The sequence below is a fragment of the Aspergillus heteromorphus genome (assembly GCF_003184545.1).
Source record: "Aspergillus heteromorphus CBS 117.55 chromosome Unknown BO70scaffold_30, whole genome shotgun sequence".
Classification (NCBI taxonomy): Eukaryota; Fungi; Ascomycota; class Eurotiomycetes; order Eurotiales; family Aspergillaceae; genus Aspergillus; species Aspergillus heteromorphus.
The window spans coordinates 268750-289415 of record NW_020290435.1 but is presented as its reverse complement, the minus strand read 5'-3'; the positions used below and the strand labels follow the sequence as shown (position 1 = coordinate 289415).

Below are 20666 nucleotides of genomic sequence, written 5' to 3'. Positions count from 1 at the left end.
TCATGAAAGGAGGTACAAGCTCCCACATCCCCATCCCCGGTATCCCACCACAGTGAACCCCCCCCCCCCCTTCATCGCCCAGCAGATTCACCGATACTGCATCCGCTGTCCGCCCCTCTTCTCCATCTTCTTCTGCCTCTTGCTCTCCGCAGCCGCCTGCTCCGACTGCTCACCACCACCACCTCCCAGCCCAGCAAGACCGCTCTTCATCCCTGTGAAGGTCGTGTACGCCAGCCAAACCGAGTACAAGGGCACGACGACCCACAGCCACCAGGCACGGTCACCGAAAACGCACACCGCACCGATGCAGCCCCAGGTCCAATACAGGATATCCCACATGTACTCCGTCAATCCCGCAGCGCCCAGATCCTCACCGGGGGCGCGGAGCGAGCCATCGACGGGGTGGAAGGTCGGCCGTCCGAGTCGTTCCAGGTAGAATTCGATGAGGAGGGTCGGGCAGGCGAGGACCAGGTACGGGGTCAATGAACGCGGGCGGTTGAAGAGCCAGTGGAGAATCAGGAATAGCGCATGGAGACTGCCGCTGATGATGTGCGTGCGGGTCAGGAGGGAGGCATTGCGCGCGGCGAGGGTTTTGGCTGCTTTCTTGGGAGGGAATTAGTGGTGAGGTCTTTTTTGGGCTGGCTGGGTGGACGGGGAGGACGGACCTGAGCCATGGTGACGGAGGATAGAAAGGAAAGGTACTGCTGATCGCTGACTGGGGTAGGAAGGAGAGGGGCACGGATTAGAGGGGGAGGAGAAATCGAGGCTGCATGATATGATCTACTGGGAGAGTGAATGACAGAAGAGGGAATGGCGTTGCCCACCACAACGGGAGCCGCGGCGGTCGCGCCTCCACCAGCCACAGTTGCTCCCAAAACATCGCATGGTCCAGGAAAGGCGTCGTGACGCCCCCGGTCGTACTCCACCCCATCGCCCCCGGCCTCTGCTAGCTTGGCTTCCTCTTCGCGTGCTTTGCTTCTTTGCTCTTGTGCCTGGCCTCTGTCGATCGCGACATGCAATTTGCGTCCCTCTGACCCCTTCCCTGGATCTCAAGGGCATCACGAGTCCTCCGGACGTCATCCACTCTCACTTCTCACTCCTCACTCCTCACTCCTCACTCCCTCTGACACGCCTTCGCATTCGCCCCTCAACACACCAACCCCCCCTAGCAACCGCGGGGGAGATCACAACTGTGAAGACCTTCTCCAAGTGGATAGGCAGGGAGTCGCGCTACGTATTGTGGGCCCTCTTGGGGTTGTGGCTGTTGTGAATTCTTGACTGTTCCTTTTTTTCACCCATCCCCATGCTGTGAAAGAACCGCTACGCTGTACGCTGTGTTGTGGACCCAGCCTTTCATCGCGCGCCACCCCTCAGACCTCACTTCTGAGTGTTACTACTACATCTAATCTGACGACTCATCACCCGCCTCCTCCCCGAGTACTGAGGGGGCCCTTCCTCGATCAACCCTCCCCACCTAGCTATCCCATCCGTCCTTTCGTCACTGGGCTCGACCACCGCCCATCTCCTATCCTGACCTCCTCCCCGAACTGCTTATCGGCCTTTGTCCCTCTGTGAATGGGCGTCGCACTTCACCATGTCGCCGTCAACCTCCCATATATCGGGCCAGCTCCGACAGCTGATATACTACCACCTGGATAATAATCTCGTCCGGAATGCGCTCTTCCTAGCCGGCCGTTTGCATGCGTACGAGCCCAGAACGTCCGAAGCCTCATACCTCCTCGCCTTGTGTTATCTGCAGAACGGTCAAGTCAAGGCGGCATACGACTACAGCAAAAACTTTGGGTCGAGAGGAACACACCTTGGCTGCGCATATGTGTTTGCCCAGGCGTGTTTGGACTTAGGGAGATACCTGGACGGAATTACGGCGTTGGAACGAAGCAAAGGGCTTTGGACCTCAAGGAACAACTTCAGTAAGCATTACCCGGCGCTCTTTATCTGATCGCGTGTACTCCCAGTGGGCGGGAAGTTTGTGTGTCGCCGTGCGGCCAGGGCTGACATGTTCTGTTCTTTGTTCCAGACAAACATAGCGAATCGCGAAGACAACACCTACCGGATGCGCCGGCCGTGCTATGTCTACAAGGGAAATTGTGGCATGCGCATAGCCAGCCCGAGAAGGCTATAGAATGCTACGCCGATGCGCTCAAGCTGAATCCGTTCATGTGGGATGCCTACTTAGCGCTATGTGAGACTGGTAAGTGCTGGTTTCCGGCCAGACTGGTTCCATCACTGATTTTCCGAAGGAGTCAATATGCGCGTCGCGAACATCTTCAAAATGAGCCCCGAACTACAAGCCTTGGTATTATCCTCGGCGCATGAAGATCTGGATTCCCCCTTAGAAAAGACCGCACATGCAGGAGCCCCCTTGCAGTCGCAAGCGAAGCTGAACTCGAGTGTTGATCCATTCACTACTGCAACGTCTAGACCCGAGTCAGCTCCTACGCACGGAAGCTCCGCTCTGTGGGAGAAGCTCAACGGAAGCACGGTGAGCGTGGCCTCGACTGGTACCCCAGCAGTACCTGCGGCTCGCGATGGCACAGAAACGCCCGGCGGTCAGAGCAGTGAGTCCGACGACGTCCGTGCCGCCCACGCAGGTACCACAGAGCCCTCGTGGGACCCCCCATTGGCTCCTGCCCGGAAAAACAGGACGATACAAGCAATCAGCGCCGACCATGCCGTGGACCCCCCACCGAAAATGAAGCCCACGGGCATTCGACCCCGAACAAGAACCAGGGCCGACCTGGATGGACAGGCTGCGTCACACGAGAAAGATGTTATGCATGGGCATCGGGTAGGGGATCGCAAACGAACAGTTTCGGGCCAAGTGGCTCATCCAGCACCGCCTACCTCGGAACCTGGCGCACCGCAGCGGCGCAGCGTCCGGCTTTTCAACCAAATTAAGCCGACGACCAGCAAGCTTTCCAGTACGGCGCTAGGCGCGAAGGACGGCAGGGAACTTAAAAAGGTGAGGGCCACCGGCACGAAGGGTCGTACTACAACCACCACCACCCAGGTTGGGCGTGTTGTAAGCGGAAATCGAAAACATATCGGTGATGTGCACGACAGTGAGAGCAAGGAACATCGGTCAGGGACATCGGGGCTGAACGGAACCCATCATTCCTCCTCGAGGGGGGCTTCACTTGAAAGGTCAAAATGCGTAGAATCCCTGAATTGGTTGCTGGAGCTATTTTCCAAACTGGCTTGTGGATACTGGGCATTGACGCGGTATCGGTGCACTGAAGCCATTCAAACCCTCAACGGCTTATCTCAGGGCCAGCGGGAGACCCCCTGGGTTCTTGCGCAAATTGGACGGGCGTACTATGAACAAGCAATGTATTCCGAGGCTGAAAAGTACTTTGTGCGAGTCAAGTCGATGGCTCCGTCACGGCTGGACGATATGGAGATCTACTCGACAGTACTGTGGCATCTGAAGAATGACGTCGAGTTGGCATACCTGGCGCACGAACTGATGGAGATTGACCGTCTGTCCCCTCAGGCATGGTGTGCGGTTGGCAACTCTTTTTCCCATCAACGAGACCACGACCAAGCCCTGAAGTGCTTCAAGCGAGCGACGCAGTTGGATCCGCAGTTTGCCTACGGATTCACGCTACAGGGACACGAGTACGTGGCGAACGAAGAGTACGACAAGGCGCTCGACGCGTACCGGCGCGGTATTGGGGCCGACGCTCGCCATTACAATGCCTGGTACGGATTGGGTACTGTATATGACAAGATGGGCAAGCTCGACTTTGCCGAGTCCCATTTCCGCGCTGCCGCCAACATCAACCCGACGAACGCGGTGCTCATCTGCTGCATTGGGCTTGTCTTGGAGAAAATGAACAACCCCCGAGGGGCCCTGACGCAGTATAGCAATGCATGCCGGCTGGCTCCTCATTCCGTTCTGGCTCGGTTCCGCAAGGCGCGGGTGTTGATGAAGCTCTCGGAACTCAAGCAAGCCCTGGCGGAGCTGAAGGTGCTCAAGGATATGGCACCGGACGAGGCCAATGTGCATTATCTCTTGGGCAAGCTGTACAAAATGCTGCATGAAAAGGCCAATGCCATCAAGCACTTTACGACTGCGTTGAATCTGGATCCCAAGGTAAGGCGCTCCCCTTCTGTCATGAATGATACTGGATCCTGACTGGTCTCTGCAGGCGGCCCAATACATCAAGGACGCCATGGAGTCTCTGGATGACGACGAGGAGGATGACGAAGACATGGCATGATAGTTTCTCTCTTTCTCTCTCTCTCCCCTGTTCTTAGTATTCTTCGACATTCCCCCACATTCCTTGGTCTACTTCTCTTGGACCATTCCCCGGGTCCCCTGGGTTCACCATTGGCACGGGGCGGCGTTTTTCCTGGATCGAATTCGCGCAAGCATCAGCATTACGAGGGCGTTGGCCGGTGGGTTGGTTAGAGGGCATTTGTTCGTGCATGAGGTACTCGCGACGGGTCGAGGCTCTGGATTCTCTGTCTGTATCTTAGCGTGGAGGTGACGAGGCCGGACGACGGGACCTGAACATATTCTCTTATTGTGTCGGTCGTCCGGTCACTGCATAATGGACGTATTCTTATGCATTGTTATCAGTATGTCCATACTTTCACGCCTCCATAGTCGTAGTAGTAGTAGTAGTAGTAGTAGTAGAGGCAGAGGCAAAGGCGGTGAGTGGACGGGTTGAGATCCTCGCCTTCGCCCTCTTCGGCCTCGATGGATTGACGATCTCCCGGTTCTGTTCCCTGGTTGTCCTCCTCCATCCTCTTTTCCCTCTCTCTCTCTCTCTCTCTCTCTCCCCACCCCCTTCTTCCCTTGCTCCCTCTTCCTCTCTCCCATCCCTCCCTCCCTATCTCATCCCCCCTTCTCCGTCCCGCCCCTGCTGCTGGGTCATGCTCCATTCCCACCACCCGCTCGCCTGACCTCATCATCCCCAGCCGTCCTTCCCCAGAGGTTCGTTCACTCCCCCGCCCTCAGTCTATAAAGCCTCGTACTAACCCATCATCCACCGCGCAGATCCGCAGCAGAGTTCCCCCTAGACATCTCTCCGTCTCCGCCGTCTCCACCGCCACCATGTCGCTCTTCTCCTACGTCGCCTCGGGCGTCAGCTCCTTCGTGGTCGTGACTCTGTCCCTGTTCGCCATCGGCCAGAAAGTGCCCCGCGCGGCCTTTGTCGCGCGGTGTCTGGCCTCCTACGGCTCCCTCCTCCTCTGCGCGACATACGGCGTGATCGCCTCCATCGTCCTCCGCCTCGTCGGCTACGGCCGCATCTCGCAGTGGGCCACCGCGCGCAGCTTCAAATGGGTCATGCGATACACCACCGGCGTGCGCTTCAACATCATTGAAGGCACCGAGCACCTGACCACCCGTCCCGCCGTCTTCATCGGAAACCACCAGTCCGAACTCGACGTGCTCATGCTCGGCCACATCTTCCCCCCCTACTGCAGTGTCACCGCCAAGAAGTCCCTCCGCCACATCCCCTTCCTCGGCTGGTTCATGGCCCTCTCCCGCACCGTCTTCATCGACCGCGCCAACCGCGAAACCGCCGTCAAGGCCTTCGACAGCGCCGCCAAGGAGATGCAGGAGCACCGCCAAAGCGTCTTCATCTTCGCCGAAGGCACCAGGAGCTACTCTGATAGCCCCGAGCTGCTGCCGTTCAAGAAGGGCGCCTTCCACCTCGCCGTCAAGGCCGGCGTGCCGATCGTGCCGGTGGTCACCGAGAACTACTCGCATATCCTGTCCCCGAGGGACATGCGGTTCGAGGCCGGCACGATCAAGATCAAGGGTATGCTTCCAGAACTACTTCCAATCGACTGCGTCCTCCAGCTAACGCATCCATCCAGTCCTCCCCCCAATCAGTACCAAGGGCCTCACCCCCGCCGACGTCGACGCCCTCACCACGTCCACGCGCGAGTCCATGCTCAAGACCCTCCTTGAGATGTCCGAGAAGGACGAAAAGGAGATCGACTCCGCCGCGACGAACGGATCCTCCACCTCCGTTGAGCTGTGACCACCTGTACGAAAAGGGGAGAAGATTACACACACAAAAAAAAAAAAAGGAAAAATGAGAAAAGCGGTGCAGTGCACAATTGTAGATTTTGACCCATTTACTACCCCCTTTGCTACTAAACTTGATTGCATCTTCTTCTTCTTCATCTTATTCTTTCCTCGTTCGCTATCGCTACGATTACACGAAGTCACGGCTTGATGCAGGGCGGTGATGGGATGCGCACGGGGTGGCTAGGTACGTATTGATATACGTACCTGTCTACCCGTGCTACTTGGCATTGTTCGTCTGAGGGTCTGGGTTGGTCTCATGCCGGTGGGGGTGTATCCTTTCTTGTTCTCGCTTTCTTGAGTTGTGTTTCTTTGTGGGAGATGAGAGCGGAATACATCCCAGGTCGCGAAGGGGAGGGGGCTGCCGAGCCGAGGTATGACTGAATGGCGGCTGGCTGGAAGTATGGACGGGTGGGAAAGAACGCCCGACCCAGACCGAGATGAGATTTCCTGGCGTCCGCGTCCGGACTCACTACTATGCGGGACCATTTCATTGCTAGAGTGTATATAGAAGCATAACTTACCCCTGCTTTCCTAGACATACTACTTACTATTCTTGATTGAGCCTTGTGGAATACCAACCATCATATCTAGTATCCATCCATCTATGAATATACCCACTGCCATTATGGAGTTTACTATATATAAAACCTCCAACCGACGCTACTACGTACCCACCACACCCCTTCCCATATACAATATACAAAGCCCTACCCCGAGACCAAACACCGACAAGTCCCAGCAGTACAAGGCCTAACATCGCTCTCCAAATCCACCCTCACCAACTCCTCCCACACATCCCCCTCCCCATCCACAGCCTGCTCCCCCACGCCCCCGCCCCTCGCCGCCGTCGCCACCAGATAATCCCCCTCAAATGCCACCACCTCCACCCTCACGCCCTCCACCTCCGTCCCCCTCAACCACACCCTCGTCCCGCGATACGGCCCCTCCCCGACATCCGGGGCCACCACATCCGAGAACTCCAGCTCGCGCAGCCACGGGGCCAGCAGCGCCTCCCCCGTCATCTTGATATACGCTTCCTTGAGCGCCCAGTACGTGAAGAACACCCGGTAGCTGTATTCGACGCCGGCGGCGGACGTCAGCGCCCATTTCCGCGTCGGGTGTGTCAGCGAAGAGATTTCGTGCAGCTCCGTCGCCGAGAACACTTCCGTGAAGATGGAGATGTACGATTCGAAGGACGTGCGGGTGCGTGGTTCGGGGCCCCGCGTGCCGTGGCGTTCGTTGGTGCAGGTTATGTCGATGCCGAGTTGGGGGGTCGTTAGGATTGGGGTGGGGGGTGAGGGGGAGGTTGAGGTTGGGAGGGTTGGGTTGGGAGAGTGTGACAACAATGATGATGATGATGGTGGTGGTGTTGGTGTTGGTGTTGATGTTGGGGACGTGGTAGTCCCCGCCAACACGACGAGCGAGTTCTGGTGACTGACGTTGAACTCAATCGGTGGGATGGGCTCGGGATGCGATTCCAGCAGCTGCGGGGAGGGGATGAAGCAGGGCCGTTTGTGCGGGGCCGGGGTGCGGCTGAGGTGGATTTGCGCCCAGGGGATGCGGCCCGCGCGGTGGATGTAGAGGTATTTGAGCAGGTTGGAGGCCAGCGACATGTGCTTGTCTTTCAGGTGGTAGAATTTCTGGACGGCGTCGCGCTCGGTCGGTTGGAGCGTTTCGAGCAGCGGGAGGCTGGTCGTCGTGGCTGTGAGGCGCCGCGTGTCGATGTACCACCGGGCTACCGTGGGTTTTGGAGGGGGGTCTTGGGGGGAGGTTGTTGGCTTTGTCATTGTCATTGTGATTGTTGCTGTTGTGAGAGTGAGAGAGAGAGAGGGAGATGTGGTTGGTATAGCTGCTGCTTGTGGTTGCTGGGCGCAAGCGGGTGGGGAAGTGTAGGGTGTAGATTGGGTCTCCACGAGGATCATCAAGTCATGTTCGGTGGAGACTGACTAGGAATTCAGGCCAGACCTACAGACTGAACACTCAGTTAATTAACTATCGACTGCAGCTGAGGAAACGCAGCAGTCAGCCAGCTCAGGCAGAACATTGCCGCATTGGGCCTATCGGCGGCGCGGGGCAGCACGTGCCGATAAGCCCGGCCCGTCGATGATCCGCTTACGTGATGTGGCTGTTGAACGTTATCGGGGATTGACTCAGTGCTAGTCGGTGGTGGCGGTCTTCCCTCTTCGTCTCTCTCTCTCTCGTGTCTTCCTACAGTTGCCTGTTGCAATGAGTGGTATTACGGTCGGGGTGCTTGCCCTGCAAGGCGCTTTCTACGAACATGTCCAGCTGCTGAAGAAAGCCGCCGCCGGCTTCTCCGCGAAACAGGCCGATTCCGCCTCGCAATGGGAGTTCATCGAAGTCCGGACCCCGCAGGAGTTGGACAGATGCGATGCCCTCGTCCTGCCCGGGGGTGAGAGCACAACCATCTCCCTCGTCGCAGCGAGATCCAACCTCCTGGAGCCTTTGCGAGACTTTGTCAAGTAAGCTGCCCGTCTGCTCCTCTCCGACGTTATCGTATTGCCGTGGCGGCTGACATCGCCTCAAGAGTCCACCGGAAGCCGACTTGGGGCACCTGCGCCGGCCTGATCCTGCTCGCCGAATCCGCCAATCGGACGAAGAAGGGTGGCCAGGAGCTGATCGGGGGTCTCGACGTGCGTGTGAACAGGAATCATTTCGGCCGACAGACGGAGAGCTTCCAGGCGCCTCTCGACTTGCCGTTCCTGGGTGCGGACCAGGCCTCCTTCCCAGCCGTTTTCATCCGGGCTCCGGTCGTGGAGAAGATTCTCCCCCACCAAACCGGTGAACAGGTTGGCGAGGCCCAGAGGGACGAGACCGTCATTGCGCCTTCGCGGCAGGCGGAAGACGAGGCGGCCCGCCAGGCAATGGCGGACAACGTGGAGGTGCTGGCCACTCTTCCCGGGAGGGCTGCGCGATTGGCCACCCAGGGGACGCACATCGATGCGGACGAGGAGACGGGCGATATCATCGCCGTCCGCCAAGGCAACGTCTTCGGAACGAGCTTCCACCCGGAGCTGACCGATGATGCCCGGATCCACGCCTGGTGGTTGCGCCAGGTGGAGGACTCCGTCAGGAGACGGCAACAGAAGCATCTTGCATGATTTCCAGCGTGGTTGATTGTATAGAGTCTGTCGAGGCATTGGGTATCGGGTGTAAATTTTTCTTTCTTGAGGGGCCCTGTTCTACCAAGGCGATAGAAATAGATTGTACATAAAACGCCGTTTTGCGCCAACCACAACGATCCGCTCTCCTTACCTACCTGCACCGTAGTCTTCTTCTTCCCGCCGTTGCTGGTCCTCGGCGTATGCGCGGCCATAACCACCCCGACCAGGGTCGTACTCTTCTCGGTATTCGTCACGGACCTGACCACCCGACTTTCCACGTCTGCGCGGAGGTCAGAAACTGCACGGGTTCCCGACGAGGTCCATACGTACCCGTATTGCCGTCCCTCCTCGAATCCCGGGTCCAGATCGGTCCGGATAATCCTCTCGTCCAACTTCGTCCCTCCGACGTACTTGAGACAGTCCAGGGCATCCTGGTGGGTGTAGTACTCCACGAAGCAAAACCCGCAAGGGGTCTTGTTGTACCGGTCGAGACCCATCACCAGACGCTTAATCTCTCCGCACCTGTATCATCCATCAGCGTGTGCTTCGCATTGATTGTGCTGGGGCGCGGCTGCTGACTTGGAAAAAAGCTCGTGGATCTGCTCTTCGGTGGTGTAGAAGGAGCTGCGGTCGATCGTTAGTACCCGCCCGCCACGACACAGATCCGGGCGCAAAAGAGCTCCAGACACATACAGATTGCCGACATAGAGAGTGGTGGCATTCTTGAGGTTGTCGACGGGTTCCTCGACCTTCTCGGGCTCGTCCTGGCTGTACTTGCGTCTCTTGTTCTGTGATAGCGATGTCAATGGCCTCGATGCTCCGCATCGCCGTTGGAGGGATGAAGCTCTACCTTTCCCACATAGTAGGCACTCGGCCGGTCCAGACGGTCGACGGTGTTGTGTAGAAGGGTGCTCATGATGAATGGAAGGATTGGGGCCGCTGGAAGGAAAGAAGGACAAGAAAGGAGAAAAAGCAGTGAAGCAGAGCCGGTGGAGGAGGAGGAAGAAGAAGATCGGGAGCAGAGCGGCGAGCAGCGCAAGGGCCGTCCGTTCTTGGCGCGCGTCTGCCGGGCGCCGCTCGTTCTCGTCCATCCGCTGCTGCGCTGCTTCTCCGCCAAAATTCCCCCCCCCCGATCTTCAAGCAAGCTCCTGCTCTGGGTGTCTTGGGTCTCTGCGCATTCGAATCGTTGTCCTGTTGCTCCCCCGCCTTCTCTTGTGCTGCGCGGGATGCGACTGTGAGCCCACTCAGACTTGTCACCATCCACAACACCCTCCACCATGCCGAAGGTCATCAGCTACACTCCTCCCTGGCTCTCGCGCCCGGCACCCGGCGCCTCCGTCTTCGCCAGCTCAGGCGCAAAGGCCCCGGAAAGTCTCAAGGGCCTCAAAGAGTCTGTCTACTCTGGTCCTACGCGCATCCAGGCCAAGAGGGGGAATGAATTGTTTACGGTCGTCGATAACCAGATTCGCTGGTCCGACCTCACCAGATTGAAGAACGAATGGCAGCACAAGTCTAAGGCGAGGAACGGCTCGACGGACCAGAAGGAGCTGACCGGTGACCAGGGTGTGCATTACAGGGTATGAAGGGATCAGGCAGGAAATCTTTGTATGGGAGCTATGGACTGACGGTTCTAGGTTTTGGTGGTGCCTGTTTACGAGAAAATCCGGCAGCTCATCCCCTCCCCGAATGGCGCGTTTCTGGCCATTGTCGCAGACCACACCGTCTTCATCGCCGTGCTCCCCGACCCAGCGCACCTGGCCGGCACCGACGACACCCCCATCCGCACGAAATCCTACCAACTCGGCCCGACAACCCATGTCATTCCCGAGTCCTCCGTGGTGTCTGCCTTGTGGCACCCACTGGGCGTGCACAACAACCTTGGAGGTTGCTTTGTGACGGTCACTGCAGATGCCGCTGTTCGGGTGTGGGAGCTGGATCGCAACAACCACTGGTCGTTCGATCGTCCGACATTGGCGGTCGATCTGAGGAAGCTGGTGGACGGAACCTCGTCGGACCAGGACTTTGCGCCGTCGGGATTCGGGAAGAACAAGGGCTTCTCTGCGGACTTCATCGACATGGAGGTTGCATCCGCCTGCTTTGGAGGCACCGGGACTGAAAAAGAGGAGGCCTGGGCACCAATGACCCTGTGGGTTGCGATGAGGCCGGGCGACCTCTACGCTTTGTGTCCTCTGTTGCCCACCAAGTGGAGAGCGCCGTCGACGACTGTTCCGTCACTGTCCGCGGCCATCATTCCCAAGCTGGCTGCTCTGGAGGAGGACCCCGTCGAGTTTGAGGAACAGCTGACCGCGTGCCGGCAACAGTACGACTGGCTGGCGGAAATCGACAACCAGGAGCCCTTGCTCACCGACTTCGACTCGGAAAGTAGTTCAGGATCGGAAGTTCTCACCCGTCCGGCCAACCCCAGTGCGATCCCGAGATTGCAGGGTCCGTTCCGGTTCGATACTGGAGATGAGATTGACGATCTGGACCTGTGTGATCTTCTCGTGATTGGTGCCAAGGTCGACCTCGACGCTCTCATGATGGGTGAGGAGGACGAACTAGCCCTGGACGACGGCGGAGACGACAGGCTGTCAGCTACCGTCATCTGCCTCGCAACTGGAAGCGGCAGGATCCACGTTTGCCTTGAACTCGATGGGGTGGAGGGGCAATGGCTTCCGAAGGCGAAGAAGAACGTGTTCAGCACGCCTATTTCCGAGCCATCGGACTTGGTTCTGGTAGAGTCGTTGGATACGATGAGGGGAGAACGCCAATCATCAAACAACTGGCCCACGTTCACAAAGGATGTCTACTCCCGGTACGGCTTCTTTGTCACGAACTCCTCTAATGTGACTTTTATTTCTCTCGCCTCCTGGGTCCAGCGGCTCGAGGCCGAGCTGCAGTCGGAGGATACCACCGGCACGGCCTTCCGCCTGCAGATTCTGTGCGAAGGCGCGGCGTCTTTGAGAGAGCGGATCTTGGAGGTCGAAGGAAGCGATGCTGGCGCGAAAGACCTGACCGGCCACCTGCCTGCTTCTTTGATCTACTACGACTACGACCTCGGCTACTTGCTGCTTACCTACCAGTCTTCTACCCCCCATGCTGCCATCCTAGATGCCCCCGAGGTGTCGCTCCCGGAGATTGACGATATGCGATTGTACGATCACGATGGCCAGGCGCCCGGTTCCCCTGTCCTGCCCCCTCGTCGCCCCCCGTACCAGGTTCCCTCCATTTTCTATGCCGAGCCGCCTCTGGAGTTCTTTGTTGACAAGCACGTCCCCCACCGCCAACGCCAGGCTTTCAAGGAGCAAGTGCGGCTATCTCCCGCGACGCTGGACCTGGTTGCCGCCGCACACCGCATCCTGTCTGCCCATACCAACGCCCTGGAGCGAGCAGCGTCCGATCTCTTCCGTCGCTGCGAGCGGTTGCAGGGTGAGATGCGAGATCAACTCAAGCAGCTGGCGGAAGTCGCGGAACGGGTCAAGGGTGTTTCTAGTGAGATTGGTGAAGACGGGAAGCGGATCGAGGGCTCCAAGAGCGGAGAGGTTCTGGACAAGAGGCTGCAGGCTGCCAAGGATAAGCAGGCTCAGCTTGTGCAGAGATACGAAACGCTGCGGAACAAGGTCCTGAAGTCGGGCGGGCGGCCTCTCAGCGACAAGGAAAAGTCGTGGGTCGTGGAAGTCAAGACGATGTCCGACTCGATCGGCGATTCCACTCCCGAGGACGGCCAGTTGACGCACCGACTCGATGCCGTAAGTCTCTTCTCTGGATTGTGCAACGTACGGACATAGAAACTAATACACCCCAACAGGTCAGGGAAATCGCGGACGATCTACTCACCGAAGTGAAGACCATCGCAGCCAAGTCGCCTCTGGCTTCCGAACCAGGCACCCCGTCCCCCAGTGGACAGCCACGGGTTCCCCAGCGACTCCAGCGGGCGAAGATCGCCGATGCCATGCAGATGGTGGAGCGAGAGTAAGCCGAAATCTTTCGATTTTTATATCTTCACACTAGTCTAACACGCGAACCAGGTCCGCCATCATCGACAACATTACCTCCCGCCTCGAGCGACTAAACACCAACTTATGAAGTCCGAGAGCTGCTTGATTCCCCGAACGGTCCGGGGAAACGGTCCAGCCAAATGAAATGTATACCACAATGAATGTTGGAGAGCAGAGATGATGCCATACCATTATTGAAACGAGACTCAGTATTATCTTATCCACCACCACCACCACCTCCTCCTCCTCCTTAGCAGTAGTGAAATCCATAGACCCCGAAACTTCCTCCCCCATCCCATCCCATCCCCAACTCATCCGTGACCTCCCATTCATTTATTCCCCTAGTAACTACTTCTTCGTCTTTCCCCCCTCCTTCCCATTATCCCTCCCCCTTCCCTCTGCTTCCCCCTCCCCCTCATCACCCTAACCCTCTCCCTCAACCCCCTCGCATCCACGGGCTCACAAACCCTCGTCAAATCACACCTCGTCCTCCTCACCCACCTATCCTCGCCACTCCCCAACCGTCCCATCACAATCAACCCGCCCCCGCCCCCGCCCAAGCCCAATCTCTCCTCCTCGGCATCCACCACCACCTCCTCCTCCTCCTCCTCCTCCACCACCATCCCCGAGTCGTCGATCACGCTGTCCTCCATCATCTCAATCAGCGCCGCGAGTCGCTCCGTCCGCTCGGAGGTGATTTGGCATCGTTGGCACGTCGTCTTCATTAGGTCCTCCAGCGTGATCATCTCTTGCCGGTGACATGGTCGCAGGCCTCGGCAGCGTGTGGAGATGTTGTCCCAGATGCAGCCGCAGGTGGAATATTTGGTGGTGAGGGTTATGCACATTTTTTTTTTCTTTTTTTTTTCTTTTGGAAGAGAGGGGGGGAGGGTGTTGGTTGTGGAGGGATGGGGAGTATGGGGAGTATGGGGAGATGGGGAGTAGATGTATAGACAGGTAAACAGCCTAGGTAGCTGAATAACTAGATATCGCTATCTAGTCAGGAGGCCCCCTAGGAAGCTAGATAGATAGAAACAGAGTCAGCTCAGCGATTGAACCCGTTTGTCCATTCGTTTGTCCGGGACAGGAACTTGAAAGCAAAGGCAAGACAAGGAAAGGGTAAGGAATATATACTATATACTACTATAGTAACCCGCCACACATGAAACTACTATAGGAACATCCCCATCGGTAAATCCCACTCTCTCCCCCAGAGTAAGAGACATTACTAGAAAAAAAAAAAAAAACAAAACCATTCAAGAAATATTTCTTTGTCGTTTGTGTTTTTTTGTTTTGGTAAAGGAAATCTCACTCACTCACTCACTTGCTTTGTTTTGGTGATGCGGGAAGGGGAAGTAAGTAGGGTTGCGTGTTCACGTGAGATGCAGCCGGGATGAATTTGATTTGGCGGGGAAGGAAAGGGTCGCAAGAAGGAGGGTTTATTGGAAGCGATGATGGGTTTGTTTGGTGGGGAGGTAGATGGAGATGGAGAGGAGCGTTGGGTAAGAGAGGTGTAGATAGATGTTGTTGGGTGGTAGGGAGAAAGGCAGGCAGGGAAGGACTCCACGGTGGGGAAGGGGGTCTTTCACTGTCCCTGATAATGCCTAATCCGTCAATGGAAGACTCCGGATTCTCAGTTTCATCTTTTGTATATGATAGTCATCTGGATAGAGAGAAACATGGTGTAAAGTTTTCCTTGACTTTGAGGATGTTGAAGTCATGGATTAGTTCCTTGCATAGGCTACATTTACATAGTGTAGTGTGATGATGGGGAGAGAATAAAACTACTGGTTCTTTCACCCAGGTGGATGAATATATTTTACAGAGCATCTTTTCCGAAGAGGCTGCAGAGAGAGGTCCGGTCGCGTAAAGGGGATCTATATTGATCTACAGGTAGAAATTCTGTCCCAGGACACTACTACTACTACTAGATATAAAGAGGTTCCAAGATTTAAACAGCCAGAGGAATTTTATTTCCAGGGTGTAATCTGTTCTAAGAGCACTATTCTATAACCCGAAAACAAAAAGAAAAAAAAAAAAAAAAAAACAACGAAAAACAGACAGCCGAACAGAAAGAAAGAAAGCAAGATCAAAAAGAATCATATATATATGCTTGCTCACAGAGGGTCCTCACCATAAGCAACCCGCAAAAACCCTTGAACGGCTGTCTCAGACTGAACAAAAACAGCGGGCACGCGGACACAGATCTCCTCGATGATATCTTCGTATGAAAGAGGCCATTGATTAAACCCCGAGTTGGGTCTCTCCCACCTGGTCATCTCCACGTTGAAGACGTCATTCCACCACGCCAACAAGGCCTCCCTGTACGTATCCGGCGGCGCTGTGGTCATGTACTGCTCGACGGCCGCCTTGGATAGAAGGTAGTCTTCGAAAGATTGCTGGAAGGCTCGGTGACTGGTATTAACCCCAGTCGCCCACACTTCAAACGCACGCCGGCTGGGACTGTACGCGAACAGACGCGGGTTCAGCGATGCGACCTGCTGGGAAAACCCTTGCATCACCGCGGTCGTCCGCTTATGGTTGTCCTTCAGCTGCTGGCTCACTTCCGTGGAGCAGATGCCATCGAACCGGCCTGCAAGCTGTTCCTGAAACGCGCGTTCCGCGAACAGGGCAACTTCGGCCTTCATCACGCACTGCCGGATGAGCTCCTTGAAGGCATCGTCCACCCAGTTGAAGATTCGATCGGGGATATTTAGCCGTTGCGCATCAACTGGGAAGTCTTTCTCATGTTCCTTGAAGGCGCATCTGTGCCTATTATGCGCTAGTTTCTTAATGATAGGATTCCACTCCAATCTGTAAGTCACGGTACTGAAGTCCAAATTCATCTTTTGAATGTCAGGAATCGAGAAACTGGTGTAGTGGTGTGATCGGTTGTTATTTGAATCCTCAAGACAGACGCCCAATGGTAGGGAAATGAAAAAAAAAAAAAAAACACTGGAGGGCTTCATGGCTTTATTTATAGCTGATGCATCTCCACCAGAGTTTACAGTGTAGAGGGAAAGACAAGGAAGGTTCCCTGGTTCTGTGAGGCAGGAGGATGCCGAAAACACATCGATGCGTTCACGGACAGCATGGCCCTGGAATATGCCTGAAGAGGTCTCGAGAATACTGAGTGAAGGATGGGATATCTCGCCCGCCCGTTCGATTCGACAATGTCCTTGCCCATTCTACGGGGCCTTTTCCATACCTCCGCGCATCTTGTCAGCACTCATCTATTACATATAAATAGCCTGGTCTCCTGCCTGCTTCGACTCCCAACCATCTCTGCAGCATTGGTTGAGTGCGCATATCGCCTACCCTTTGTCTTTGTCTGATAGCAAGCGTCTTCCCTCATAGAGACAAAGCACCAGTGCAGCCGCTCCAGGGACTAAACTATTAACCCTCTTTATAGACGCAGCCTGTTCGACGCTGTCACTACAATGGAAGGCGGACCCAACCCTGAAGAGTTCGAATTTTTCAACATCCAACTGAAGGACGTGTGCATCCCCGAAGATATCTATAGCGAGCTATCTCCAGAGCTCCAAGAACTGCACGCGCAATGCATCATCCGAGCATCCGACGCCATGATAGCCCAGCGACACTTCATGCACCAGCTCATTCCAGCCTCTAGTGGACTGTGCTCCAGCGACGACAAACCACGCCACCGCCGGCACGAACAGACCATCTCCCACCTATACGGGTGGAAAAAGGACATGGATCCCACGGACCCGACGTTAGCGCCCAGAATGAAGATCCCCAGACACCAAGTCTACCTGTACGCGGACCGTGCTGCCTATGAGGAATTTGCTGAACGCTACAGGAACAAGGTCCAAGAATACCGGGACGGACTGTACAAGCTCTATCGAGATGAAGTTCTCAAGATAGATACCTGTCGGCAGCAGGTAGAGCCTGCCGACCTGTATGTGAGATATAGTAAATGGTGGACAACGACGTTCATGGCGGAGATGCAAAAGTGGGAGGGGAGGATTGGCACTTTACTTCCTCTGGCGTATGAGATTGTGGTTGAAGCGGTGTACATGCTCCTTTACGACTCCGTCGAAGAGGGCCCCGATGTCGCTCGTGAGTTCGCCCTGCAGGCCAATTGCCCGGTTGACATTTCGGGCGGGGCCTTCTCGAGAACCCGCTGTAAGACTTCCCTTGAGCTGCACGACAGGACGCATTTCTGTTACCGTGATCAGAGCCAGGAGCCATCTGACCTGGTTTTCGAAGAGGAAGATTCCTCTTGGTGACATTATTACCCGGAGCCTTCCTTGTATTTCTTTGTGAGTTGGAATCCTTACTGTTTTGTATTAGATTTCTTTATTAGTTGAAATTATTACCTTTTCTTTGTTGGAGTAGCGGTGTTACCATTCGTATAGTAGGCATCAGCCAAGAGACATATGATAGGGCTGGCTGCCTCGCATCTAGATCATGTCAGTCGAACGGTCCTACGGCCTTGTTTCCTGGTTGAAGGCTCCCTTCATCGTGATGAATTCACGTAAGCTACATCATGGAATTTATTCAACGCTATCTTGGCATTGTGAAATCCTGCCGGAATCGAGGTATATAGATATGATGGGTTCTTCCAACTGTAGGGACATTTATAATCGATATGCCATTCGTGAGATTTACTGAACACTGTGACGACCCTCCTGGTCAGCATTTGATAAACCAACAACTGTAGAGCTGACGTACCGTTCAATGAGATGGACACCGGAAGCAGTTTCCACGATGCCGCTCACGTGGCCCGGCTGTAGGGCAAAGGCCGCATCTTCAAACTCTTTCTGCATCTCATTGCGCCCGAAGAAGCCCCTAGACCAAGTTAGCCCCGAGTGAACTGACAATATACATACAAGGACCGAGAGTAAACATACAGATCGCCGCGTTTCCTGGCGCTGCTGCAATCGGACTCCGACACGGCAATGTCTCCCAGACTGGCTTCACCCGCCTGGATGCGCTCCTCATGGCCCCGGAGGATCTCGATGGCCTCCTCCTTTGACCGCGTGATCTCCGCCTCCCTCCAGCTGCTGGGCCGCCGACTGTCCCGGTGCTTGACGAGCAGATGGCTGCAGCGAATCTTCCCCTCAGTAAGACCGTTTCCGTCCGGGCGTCCGGCGGGCCCGCTGTGGTAGTTTGCCATGTAGAACTTCAGCTTGTCGGTGTCCGTGTCCGCGGGGGGCTCCCAGCGAGACTCCTTGGTCACAGGGTTGAAGTAGTAAGGGAGGTTTTTGGAGTTGGAGTGGCGAACCTCCCATCCCGCCGGAAGACCTGTTTCTACCTAACAAAGAGAATCAACACTGACTCCGAACTTCTTGCAAGACGAGGGCCGATCTGACGATGATGACGTGGGAGGAGGAAGTGGGGGAGCGGGGGGGGGAGCATACCATGGTGCTGTGAGAATGTATCTTTATATCTATGATATTTATAGACGTCTAGAGGTTTTAGACAGTAGCGCGAGGCCAAAGAATGGACCGGAGGGAGAGAGGAGAGGAAGCTGCCGCGGGTATATAGAGTTGCGTTGCAGAAGCAGTGATGGTTTGGCTCTGCAGCAGCTGCGGGACAAACTGCGGGGGAGGAGCGACAGCCGCAAACCAGGCAAACTCCGCAAACCAGGCAAACTCAGGACGGAAGTACTGCCGTGGCCGTTCACTCCGCCTCGACCCTTCCAGGCTTCTTCCGATCTTCGCGGTCTTCTCCTCCTCCCCCAACTTCGCCACACTTCTGTCGTTCTCGTCCGGCTTAAAGCCATCCAAATTTCCACTCACTATCCACCCTCTCGCCGACCTCTGCTCTCCCGACATCGATCCTTTCGTTTCCGCGTCGTTTCACGAACCCAATAGCAAAGATCGCGAAAATGTCTGCAAGCCCATCCCCGTCCGCCGGTGGCGATAGCAAGCCTACCGATCAGATCCATTTCCGCTTCTGCCGTGAATGGTAAGCCCCCACAACCCCCAGCCCCTCTGTTGTCGATTGTCTCTTGTATCTTATGCGAACGAATCGTCGCTAACCGTTGGCAGCTCCAACTTGCTTTACCCGAAGGAAGATCGCGTCAACAACCGCTTGATGTTCACATGCCGAACCTGCCACGTCGGCGAGCCTGCGACCTCCTACTGCGTCTACCAGAACAAGCTCAATACCCAAGTCGGAGACACCGCCGGTGTGACCCAGGATGTGGGATCTGATCCTACGGTTTGTCTCCCGGGTTTCTGTGCCCATTGCGGGGAGGAGATCACTTGCTTTATCTGTGACTCGTCGTCCGAGGACTCATTATCTGAAGAGGATTATGATTCCTTCTCGACGTGCTCCTAGGGCTGAGATTGCTCTCGCGTCATGGATACATTCCAAGTTGCCTTGAAAGTTCCGTGGCTAACCCGCGCTCTCCTTTAGCTTCCTCGTTCCAACAAGCTCTGCCCGAGCTGCGGTGAAGCCGAAGCTGTCTTCTTCCAGTCCCAACAACGTTCCGCCGAAACTGGAATGGTGAGCCTCTCTGCCTGTGTCTACGGTCTCCGTGCTGGCATCGCTGACGTGTTACCCCCAGAAACTCTACTATGTCTGTTGCTCGTGCGGCAACGTTTTCGTTTAATCCGTGATTTTTTTTATCTATTTTCATGTACCTGATACCCGACACTGGTTCTTGAAGCAGCATGTTTGTGGAGTTTTGGCGATATCCGGGGAGTTTTGACGAGAAAGAAGTTTCTATTGCTACAAGCTAGTTATCTGAAAAAAAAAAGAAGTACAATCCGCTTTCAAAAGGTATAAACTCTCCTATACATGCATGGGCGCCAGCGACAAGATCTTAGACCATTGCCTTGATCGTAGTTCCGTAGCCACGACTCCTGGATTGGCTGTTAGTAAAAGAGTACTTCGACCCCCCGGGCCTGGTGTATGCGGCGCGACTGACCGTTCATTCTCGTTCCGATGGGATCCCCGGACTTGTTCACCAGCACACAGGCGTTGTCGTCAAACTTGACAATGGATCCGTCCGGACGCTGCATCTCCTTCTTGACGCGGACGACGACGGCGTGGCGGATGTCTCCTCGACGGACCTTGTTTGCGATACCGACGTTGTTCGTGGTGTCGGGGCCGAAGCTTCGCTGCTTCTGGACGACGACGACGATCCGATCGCCTATTGTCTCACAAGATAAATTGTTAGGACTCTGCCTCCTCTGTATTCAATATTCAATGCAGTCGGGGTAATAACGCACCGACAGTGGCGGGGCGCTTCTTTTTCAAGACGTTCACGCACTCGACAACCGCGGCGCCGGAGTTGTCGATGCAGTTCAGCATCGTCTGTCGAGCAGAGTCAGCCCGGAAACCAGGAATCACCCATCGGAGTATAACCGTCCACCCACCTTCAATTGAATCATGGTGACTGTAGGCCCTGAGGGGGAAAGAGCGGGGGGGGGACAGGACGGTGATGTCGAGAGGGTGTCGGCGAGGACCGAAAGAAATGCGAGCAGGTCGCGGGCCGGCAGGTTT

The 20666-nt window shown here is 55.8% G+C and overlaps 13 protein-coding genes across 13 annotated transcripts; 6 read left to right on the top strand and 7 right to left on the bottom strand.

The window, feature by feature from the left end:
* Window positions 1–87: 87 nt before the first annotated feature.
* BO70DRAFT_382276 (SND2/TMEM208 family protein) lies at window positions 88–737 on the bottom strand (the record flags this gene model as incomplete). The annotated part of the gene is made up of 2 exons (XM_025545527.1): window positions 666–737; window positions 88–603 (listed from the first exon to the last, which is right to left on the bottom strand). The coding sequence occupies exons 1-2, from the start codon at window positions 672–674 to the stop codon at window positions 88–90; spliced, it is 525 nt and encodes a 174-aa protein (XP_025395968.1). The 5' UTR covers window positions 675–737.
* Window positions 738–1436: 699 nt separating this feature from the next.
* BO70DRAFT_139111 (anaphase promoting complex subunit bimA) lies at window positions 1437–4261 on the top strand. Its single transcript, XM_025538117.1, has 4 exons — window positions 1437–1931; window positions 2039–2212; window positions 2262–4117; window positions 4173–4261. The coding sequence occupies exons 1-4, from the start codon at window positions 1595–1597 to the stop codon at window positions 4242–4244; spliced, it is 2439 nt and encodes an 812-aa protein (XP_025395967.1). The 5' UTR covers window positions 1437–1594; the 3' UTR covers window positions 4245–4261.
* Window positions 4262–4751: 490 nt separating this feature from the next.
* Window positions 4752–6135, top strand: BO70DRAFT_139078 (1-acylglycerol-3-phosphate O-acyltransferase SLC1). Its single transcript, XM_025538116.1, has 3 exons — window positions 4752–4963; window positions 5027–5795; window positions 5854–6135. The coding sequence occupies exons 2-3, from the start codon at window positions 5084–5086 to the stop codon at window positions 6018–6020; spliced, it is 879 nt and encodes a 292-aa protein (XP_025395966.1). The 5' UTR covers window positions 4752–4963; window positions 5027–5083; the 3' UTR covers window positions 6021–6135.
* Window positions 6136–6777: 642 nt separating this feature from the next.
* BO70DRAFT_399723 (4'-phosphopantetheinyl transferase family protein) lies at window positions 6778–7863 on the bottom strand (the record flags this gene model as incomplete). Its single annotated transcript, XM_025546880.1, has 1 exon — window positions 6778–7863. One exon carries the CDS (start codon window positions 7861–7863, stop codon window positions 6778–6780), a length of 1086 nt encoding a protein of 361 aa, XP_025395965.1.
* Window positions 7864–8256: 393 nt separating this feature from the next.
* On the top strand, window positions 8257–9316 carry BO70DRAFT_343515 (pyridoxal 5'-phosphate synthase glutaminase subunit PdxT). Its single transcript, XM_025541421.1, has 2 exons — window positions 8257–8550; window positions 8616–9316. Exons 1-2 carry the CDS (start codon window positions 8297–8299, stop codon window positions 9187–9189), a joined length of 828 nt encoding a protein of 275 aa, XP_025395964.1. The 5' UTR covers window positions 8257–8296; the 3' UTR covers window positions 9190–9316.
* BO70DRAFT_321830 (nuclear cap-binding protein subunit CBC2) lies at window positions 9227–10174 on the bottom strand. Its single transcript, XM_025540532.1, has 5 exons — window positions 10043–10174; window positions 9886–9980; window positions 9772–9816; window positions 9523–9714; window positions 9227–9472 (listed from the first exon to the last, which is right to left on the bottom strand). Exons 1-5 carry the CDS (start codon window positions 10106–10108, stop codon window positions 9340–9342), a joined length of 531 nt encoding a protein of 176 aa, XP_025395963.1. The 5' UTR covers window positions 10109–10174; the 3' UTR covers window positions 9227–9339.
* Window positions 10175–10446: 272 nt separating this feature from the next.
* BO70DRAFT_321828 (uncharacterized protein) lies at window positions 10447–13406 on the top strand. Its single transcript, XM_025540531.1, has 4 exons — window positions 10447–10769; window positions 10827–12941; window positions 13001–13164; window positions 13221–13406. The coding sequence occupies exons 1-4, from the start codon at window positions 10470–10472 to the stop codon at window positions 13276–13278; spliced, it is 2637 nt and encodes an 878-aa protein (XP_025395962.1). The 5' UTR covers window positions 10447–10469; the 3' UTR covers window positions 13279–13406.
* Window positions 13407–13613: 207 nt separating this feature from the next.
* Window positions 13614–14035, bottom strand: BO70DRAFT_399719 (uncharacterized protein; the record flags this gene model as incomplete). Its single annotated transcript, XM_025546879.1, has 2 exons — window positions 13614–13634; window positions 13688–14035. The coding sequence occupies 2 exons, from the start codon at window positions 14033–14035 to the stop codon at window positions 13614–13616; spliced, it is 369 nt and encodes a 122-aa protein (XP_025395961.1).
* A 1269-nt stretch (window positions 14036–15304) lies between these two features.
* On the bottom strand, window positions 15305–16033 carry BO70DRAFT_432175 (uncharacterized protein; the record flags this gene model as incomplete). The annotated part of the gene is made up of 1 exon (XM_025548298.1): window positions 15305–16033. One exon carries the CDS (start codon window positions 16031–16033, stop codon window positions 15305–15307), a length of 729 nt encoding a protein of 242 aa, XP_025395960.1.
* A 594-nt stretch (window positions 16034–16627) lies between these two features.
* BO70DRAFT_432174 (uncharacterized protein) lies at window positions 16628–17437 on the top strand (the record flags this gene model as incomplete). The annotated part of the gene is made up of 1 exon (XM_025548297.1): window positions 16628–17437. One exon carries the CDS (start codon window positions 16628–16630, stop codon window positions 17435–17437), a length of 810 nt encoding a protein of 269 aa, XP_025395959.1.
* Window positions 17438–17525: 88 nt separating this feature from the next.
* Window positions 17526–18705, bottom strand: pin1 (peptidylprolyl isomerase ESS1). The gene is made up of 4 exons (XM_025538115.1): window positions 18572–18705; window positions 18062–18465; window positions 17883–17999; window positions 17526–17825 (listed from the first exon to the last, which is right to left on the bottom strand). Exons 1-4 carry the CDS (start codon window positions 18572–18574, stop codon window positions 17816–17818), a joined length of 534 nt encoding a protein of 177 aa, XP_025395958.1. The 5' UTR covers window positions 18575–18705; the 3' UTR covers window positions 17526–17815.
* A 168-nt stretch (window positions 18706–18873) lies between these two features.
* Window positions 18874–19828, top strand: BO70DRAFT_365414 (DNA-directed RNA polymerase II core subunit RPB9). The gene is made up of 2 exons (XM_025544060.1): window positions 18874–19121; window positions 19205–19828. Exons 1-2 carry the CDS (start codon window positions 19042–19044, stop codon window positions 19494–19496), a joined length of 372 nt encoding a protein of 123 aa, XP_025395957.1. The 5' UTR covers window positions 18874–19041; the 3' UTR covers window positions 19497–19828.
* Window positions 19829–19876: 48 nt separating this feature from the next.
* Window positions 19877–20554, bottom strand: BO70DRAFT_432171 (mitochondrial 54S ribosomal protein uL14m; the record flags this gene model as incomplete). Its single annotated transcript, XM_025548296.1, has 4 exons — window positions 19877–20023; window positions 20089–20313; window positions 20393–20477; window positions 20540–20554. The coding sequence occupies 4 exons, from the start codon at window positions 20552–20554 to the stop codon at window positions 19953–19955; spliced, it is 396 nt and encodes a 131-aa protein (XP_025395956.1). The 3' UTR covers window positions 19877–19952.
* Window positions 20555–20666: the final 112 nt, after the last annotated feature.